The 8,086-nt window shown below is 37.9% G+C and overlaps 1 protein-coding gene across 1 annotated transcript; it reads left to right on the top strand.

Moving 5' to 3' along the window:
- Positions 1 to 5,397: 5,397 nt before the first annotated feature.
- Positions 5,398 to 6,910, top strand: LOC307045969 (uncharacterized protein). Its single transcript, XM_079692050.1, has 3 exons — positions 5,398 to 5,474; positions 5,899 to 6,091; positions 6,263 to 6,910. The coding sequence occupies exons 2-3, from the start codon at positions 6,020 to 6,022 to the stop codon at positions 6,905 to 6,907; spliced, it is 717 nt and encodes a 238-aa protein (XP_079548176.1). The 5' UTR covers positions 5,398 to 5,474; positions 5,899 to 6,019; the 3' UTR covers positions 6,908 to 6,910.
- Positions 6,911 to 8,086: the final 1,176 nt, after the last annotated feature.

The raw sequence follows: 8,086 nt of genomic DNA, 5'->3' as shown, positions 1-8,086 counted from the left end.
GCCCACGCAGGCCACTTACACTGGCTGCAGCTAAGCTGTTTATGTCCCCCATTCAGCAGTTACACAGGCCAGCGAGTGTAAACACAACAGTATCTTTTTAATTGTGCTGTTTCGAGCCTCGCTTCTCTGTCGAAATAGAGAGCGGACCACTCTCTGTCTCTCCCCCAGTCTGGCAGATTAGGGGCCTTGTTGCAAGGAAATGCCGGGGTAGCTCGGTTTGGGCTGTCACCGAATCAGCTTAAACTTTGCTCAGCAAGCATGGCGAAGAGCGATAACAACCAGATGCTTGTTTGTGGTGCAGAGATGCTGCAGCAGGGTTGGCTGGGTGAAGGCGTGTGCGCACACGTGTGTGTACGTCCAGCAGACTTTTCCGCTTGTTGTCTTCTTATTTGTTAGAAAGCCTGGGATAAGGGGAGACAGAGTGAGCAAAAAAGAGACTCAGATAGATTCTTTGTATGTGTGAATGTGTGATAGAAAGAGAGGCGTTGAGTAGGTGAAGAAATATGTGAGTGAGAGATTGTGAGAGTTTGTTTGAAAACTGTTTAAAGCAGATTGTACATGTCGGATAAAAGAGCAGCCATATTTTTCCCATGTAAGAAAAATGGCTCCTGCTGGAAGATGAAAAGCTTTAACAGACTTGATGACATTTAACCTTTTTAGATTGTGAACGGTGACTACGTCAACAGGGGGAAGTGGTTCACCCAACAATAGCATCCAACAATGTCTTGGAAAGCTGTATGTTGAATGAAACAGGGTTGTAAACCAACAAGTCAAAATAATTGCTGGATAACTTCCTTGATAGGGTTTTTGAGGACATACCTAAGACAAGTTTAGAAAACAAAACAAGAATATTCAAAACTGCTGGGCGAAACTGTCAGATGTGATGTAATCACAATTTATTGTCTTACTATTCAAATTTAGAATAAAATACATTACAATACAATACACATGTCCCTGATTCAGAAGCCTTTTCTCATCCTCCTCTTAAATGCTGTCAAGACAGATCTGACCACAGGGCCAGTGGGAGTCGACCTTGGTGCTTTAAACACAAGACGTTTTCTTTCATTCTTGATATTGTAGTAGAGCCACAGATTCCGCTTACGTAGGTTGAGGTGGAGGGATGTCTATGTGAGTCAAAATTAGTTTCTTTCAACACTTGGGTTTTAAACCATGTTGTTTTTGTCTAAACCTAACCAAGTTCATTGTGTTCCTAAACCCTCATCGTACATTAAGCATGGCGGTGTTATCATGTTGACAGTAATTTCACATTAATATTATGTGCGGTTCTTGATAAGCATTGAGGTCCTAAAGAAAATACATTTTAGATGAACATTGACAGCTCTACTAGTATCTAAGAAAAACTTAAGCGTGTTCCTTTAAATCTTGCGTAACATTTTAATGAAATCTTCAAAGTTTTCTATGACCTCAGATGTGAGAGTCATCCTCATTCTGAAATGTACACAAGATACATTTGTTTCGGTTTCTCCATCCGTGCCCATTTAAAACTTCTCCAAGATTGGCTGCGATGCATTTTTCATTGCGCCATGTGCTTTTGTAGAATGATCAGCCGGAGTTAAATTGGTTAGGACGGGAAGGTTTTTAAACATTTAAACATTTTCTTTAAAGGACAGGGGCAGGGATATAACCCTGGCGGATGAAATTAGGTCCGTACAAACTGAAGGAATTAACCTTTTCTGTATTTAAGAGCTGTGGAGAAGAGACAAGAAAGTCTCTGTCTGTCACCTCTGGCATTCAGAAGAGAACAGAGGGGGAGTAATGAGGAAAGTGAATGAGGAAAGGAAAGAAAGGAAAGCGGGAAAGGGGGAGGGGGATGTTGAAGCTCATGAATATTATAATGACATTGGTTTTATTTTTTACACCAAAGGCACTTCACTATACGGCCAGGCCTTGCTAACTTTCCTGACATGAGAGTGGCATGATGTTCATCAAAAATGTAAAGAGGCACGTGTGTGTCACTGTACTTCTGTACAATTAGAGCTTATATCTGGTGGGGACAATTTGTGTAATTGATGACATTGTTGCCAATAGATCTTAAATAAAGTATGTATTAATGTGTTTTCAATCCTTCTGTAAACAGTAAATTAGCCACTAACCTGGTATGTACTATGTTCATTATACCATTTCTTTCTGCCTGGTCTGCATTCCCAGACAGGCTGAAATCAGAAGTCTGTATGGCTGAAAGTACAACAAGGTCACAAAACACTGTTTTCTTATATGTGGTTGTGCACACAAGCATTCATTCTGAATATAAACTTTCTTCAGGAGAATTTAAGTGCACGTGTCCATGTTTTGTTGAGGTTGCTTCAATCAATTAACCAAAAGCTGTAGTATTATACCTTTATTAGCATGACTATCTTTTGATGGATTTGGATGCTTTTCTGTGTTATATGAACATTTTGATGACAATTCATACATTTTAATTCATATTATTATTTTTTGTTAATACCTTCCATATAAAATGACTCAATCGAAAACTAATGCAGTATTGTATAACACACTGAACAAGTATGACACACCTCTTTTTTTACTTTAGAGCTTTTTCCATTTGTTATGAATATTGCGTTGAAAATGTAATATTTCCTTATAGAAAAGTTCCATTCCCTTTCCATATATCCTATTTATCATTGGACCTATGACTCCAAATCAATACAGCATTTACAACTATGCCTGAAAAGTAACACCATTTTGTACGAATAAAATGTAGCTGTTTTTTATTCTAGTTTCAAATAAATATTTTGTGTATGTTTAATAGCTTCAATATCATGTGATCCAGTGGCTCCAAACCAATGCAACCTTGTATTACTACACTGGAAAAGTAGGACAACTGTCCTTTCATTAGATTTTAGTCCACCTGCTGTGCCTTGAAACCACCAGCATGACTTTAGACTTGTAATCTTGTTTAAAACTCATTTTCACACAACACTGAATACGAAGCCTATGTTTGTATTAACATAAATAGTATCTATGGTTCGAAGAATTCTGGGAAATTGCAAACATGTACAGTATAGGATTTGTATTGATTTTAAATTCCATGATGAGGCTTGTGAAGTGTGTCTTTATTTCTTGTTTAAACTTCTATTAACCACAGTTCATTTTCTTACAAAAATAGCTTCAATGTCCAATTCTATGAATGACATAGATATTAAAAAATGTATTGTTTTATTAAATGTCAGGTTTTTTTTGGAGAAGTTAGTGAAGATGTAAAGCAAATACTTGTATGTGCCTCTCACCTCTGAATATCTTAGAAAACAACTTTCCTTGCATTGATTGTTGAATATCATTGATATGCTCTCGGTCAGGAAAAATGTTTTAAAATACATAAATTCAGCAGAAAAATGAATTTATATTAATATTTTCAAAGTTAAAAAAAATCAGGGTCTGAAGAGCACTGAGGTGATGCCTATTAATCCCCTCCTATCCGACAGCAGCGTTGGAAAAGGTAGAATTGTGAAATGACAAGCCCCTAAAAAAAGTGAACGTGCACACTTGAACGGTTTCGACTACAGCTCCCCTCAACCATGCCTGTGGTTTTGAAAAGGAAGAGAATATGGTGAAATCTGTCTGTAGACTGATGCAAAGCCGAGTGGACAGGCAGGTAATAGGAGGGCGAGGCGTGGAGAGAGAGACAGGCATGGAGCAATCATGAAAATGAATGCAAATAAAGGCAAGGGCAGCCATGGGAGGTCCAGAAGCACGGAGACTGACATACTTAAAAAAAGATCTGTTGAAGAGCACAGGCGTCCTAAAACTTACTAGATAAAAAATGAGCTGGTTTGAAATAGTGGACAACTTGGTATAAGTATATAAACCTTAAACATATTTAAATACATAAGTGAGGGTTGAGACTCATGAAAGAGGTGCTGAAGCCTTATCCTTCTGTATACTCATTAAATTGTCTTGTGTAAAAACCCAAAGCTACACACATCTGCCTTTTAGAATAAAAGCTGACTAACAAATCTTAATCACACTAGCTTTTAGAGCAGCAGAAATGTGGATCAAAATCAATCCATTTTAGCCATTCAGGCACACACTTCGTCCCAGCACACCAACGTCTCATCTATCGGTCTCTTCTCCATCATTTCATCTCCATTTTCAGCATATCATTTTAATGGCCCTCAAACCCCCTTCTACCTCGCCCATCAACTCTATACGTTGGTCTGCCACACACTGTGTATGCAAAAACCCTGTCAGTTTAAACACATGACGATCCATGACCTTCGAGGCATCCCACACCCACAGATAAATTAATGTAAATATTCTTGTAAACTGTGTGTGTGTGTGTGTGTGTGTGTGTGTGTGTGTGTGTGTGTGTGTGTGTGTGTGTGTGTGTGTGTGTGTGTGTGTGTGTGTGTGTGTGTGTGTGTGTGTGTACAGTTTTCCCCCCAAAGAATTAAGTTTTTTATTGTATTTCATAATTACAGGAAGTTATATTACAATTACAAGAATAAACGGTTTATTGATATGTGTGATGTATTTTAACAAAAAAAACTGTAGAAATTGAATACATTATCGGTTTTTTAACAGTTTTTAAATGCAAATTTAACAAAACTAACTGTAAAAATAAATGATTTTCTGTTGGCAAAATTAGCTGCATTTTCTGTAATTTTACTAAAAAAATACTTTTGTTATGGCTATATATCACTGTCAAATACATAACAAATACTGTTAATACTCATTTAAAAAATATATAATTGCAAGAAAATATATGAGTAAAGAAATATTTTTTAGACGTCTAATAATATCCAACTATTCAAATCCATCATATTGAAAGAATAGGCCTTCACCAAAGCATGTTGACAAAGCTATAGTAATTACAGCGAAAGACCTTTAAAATCCAAGTCAATTAACTTAAATATATATTGTGATAATGTCCGACACAGCTAGTTGGTTACAACCAAATATAAACACTAGATGGCTCATGGGAGATTTTTCCAGCGTAGCTCACCGGCCGCCATCCAGCCAGTCAACAGCTATTCTGGTACGCGCTATGGTAGCTCTTGTAAGGTGAGTGATCTGCACTAAAATACTCTTACATCGCTGAAATCTTGACTGATTTACAAACGGTTTGGTTTATTATAAACATTATTAGCATGGCTATGATACAGGATGATTGGAAATTACAGCTTTTCTTTTTGTATGTGGTTGTATTTATTAGCTGGCTAATAACAAGAGGCTGTGAGTGAGACCTATTATTACAAAGTTGACCCAGCAACTTTACACCAGTGGGAGAGGCATAACTGCTCTTTCTTTTCAACATAACTTAAGTTACACATGATTTCTTCCAAGTGGTTTGGCTTGTTAAAAACATCTTACTTTTTAGACACATTATGATCCAGGAAATTGCTGGCTTTGTGTTTTCAGAAGTAACTGACTATGCCGGACTTTTGTGCAGCCTACGAATGCTCTAATCGCCGCAGTCTGCAAACAAGAACCAGTGGAATCACCTTTTACGTGTAAGATATGACAATATTATGACTATAATTAGGATAATCGTTAATTACTTAGTGGATGTATGTACATTACAAGTCCTACTACACAGGATCAGTGGGGCTATGTGAGATAATAGTATTGCAAGATTGATGTTGACCCAGCCTCTTTAGAATATGTTGCTACCATTTCTTTACACAATTATTTAATGTTTCTTTTGGACACCTTTTTTATAACTCTTAGTGTGGTTGTTGGTTGTACATACATACATACATACATACATACATACATACATACATACATACATACATACATACATACATACAATTACCCCAAAAATATGATAATTTAGGTGTGTATTTTTGTCCTTACCCTTACTGTTAAAGGAAAGAAGGGAGGACAATGTTGACAATAATTTATATATCTGGCTACCTTTCTCATGTTTTTAAGGTTTCCCGAAACCGGAGAGAGGAGGAGGCAGTAGGAAGTTGCCCTAAGAAGGGACGGTTTTGTTCCCTGTGGCAGGACACTGCTCTGCAGTGATCACTTCAGTTGTGAGGAATTTGACAGGATGGGGCAGACTGTCCGGCTTAAAGATGGTGTTGTGCCAACAGTATTCAATTTCCCAGCTCATCTTCAAAGGGTATGTGTATCATTGGCCAACAAGAATTCAAGGTGTATAAGATTTATTTACAAATATGTGATTAAATGTCACACTTTAGTTTTTCTTTCTGCAAGTTTAGGAATAAATAATGTGTTGTTTATTACAGCACATTTTAAACACTCAAAATGTCTTTAATTATGTTTATTTTAGCCGGAAGCAACAAGAAGCACAACCACTTCAAGAAAAGCGGAAGATGACCCTCAGCCTAATGTTGTGAGTATTCTGAATGTGGAAAAGAACAGAGAGATGGTCATTGATTTCAGGAGGGTGAGGACGTCTCCTCTACCCCTGTGCATTCTGGGAGAAGATGTGGCTGTTGTGGAGGACTACAAATACCTGGGAGTGCACTTAGACAATGAGCTGAACTGGAGGATCAACACTGACGCTGTGCACAAGAAGGGGATGAGCAGACTCTATTTTCTGAGGAAGCTGAGATCCTTCCACGTGTGCAGCAAGATGCTGGAGATCTTCTACCAGTCTGTTGTGGCTAGTGCACTCTTCTTTGCTGCGGTCTGCTGGGGGGGCAGCATCAGAGCCGGTGACACAAGCAGGATCAATAAACTGATCAGGAAAGCTGGGTCTGTCATCGGCATCAAGCTGGACCCCTTTGAAGCTGTGGTGGAGAGGAGGACACGGAACAAGCTGTTGTCCATCATGGATAACCCCACCCATCCTCTCCACCTGCAGCTGGACAGTCAACGGAGGTTGAACCAGACCTTTTCTTTTTACACTAAAATGTCGGGTATCTCTTGGGTCCGTTTGGTGTTTTTTCTTTTCTGTTGCTTCAGCATATGAAACTTTGTATCTCTCTACCTCCTTTGCCTTGTACTATGTTCCCAATATATGTTTATGTTTGCTCAGTCTGTCTAATAAACCCATAAAATGGTTGTGAAAGAATACCAAAGCTGAGGCTGGACGATGATTGATTGTTGGTGTGCCATGTGTCACCGTGTGTCTTATTGGTTTTGTGTTACACTGTATTTTATTGTGTGCAGCTGGTCCTTATCTCCAAGACACATTTAAAACAAAATAACCTTGAACCTTGAAGCCCCATCTCTCCCCACCTGCCCCTGCTTCCTACATCCCCTCCACACCACACCAAGTTGTTCTTCTTAATAATAATACATTTATTTTGGGGGGCCGCCTTTCATAACACCCAAGGACACCTTACAGGGGCATAGGGGCAATATAGGGAACAATTTAAACAGTGGATTTTGTGATATATCAGCCGGGGTAAGACAAGACAAACAACAGTAAATGGACTACAGAAGGACACAAAAGGACACAGGGTACAGTTTATATTATTCTTGGGCTTTTTTCGACTACAAGAACTCAGCGCACCGTGCTGTGAAGTGGTAACGTATTTCAAAGGTTCTGGATTTGTTTACAAATCTAGAAACTAAATACAAACATAATTGTGATAAATGAGACAGAACTGGCCAGGACCTAATTTTATGTTGGTTTGGCTCTTCAGATAAAGGTGTGAATATCTAAATAATATACCACCATATGCTATTGTCATTAGTTGTGTCCCTGTTCTTCAAGCTAAGGCATTGCTAAATTAACAACTCTTGGCTTACAGAGTGGTAACATGAGACCGATTTTTATATATCAAATATAAATATATTTTTATTTTATAATTTATTTTAAATATTAACAATATAATAAAATAAATGGAAATACATACACCGGCAAATATTTAATATAAATACCTTGTGTGTGTGTGTGTGTGTGTGTGTGTGTGTGTGTGTGTGTGTGTGTGTGTGTGTGTGTGTGTGTGTGTGTGTGTGTGTGTGTGTGTGTGTGTGTGTGTGTGTATAGCTATTGCTTTATCTGCTTAATGTTATTTTAATAAGAATGTCCATGATTATAAGTATGCAGTATCATAACTACATCTTTGATGTTTATAAAGAACCAAACCGTTTGAAAATTGGTTGAAAATTGAGCAAGCTATGGTTATTTAAATAGTAAACC

Source organism: Notothenia rossii (genome assembly GCF_949606895.1).
Source record: "Notothenia rossii genome assembly, chromosome: 7".
Classification (NCBI taxonomy): Eukaryota; Metazoa; Chordata; class Actinopteri; order Perciformes; family Nototheniidae; genus Notothenia; species Notothenia rossii.
This window is presented reverse-complemented; position numbering and strand designations above follow the sequence as displayed.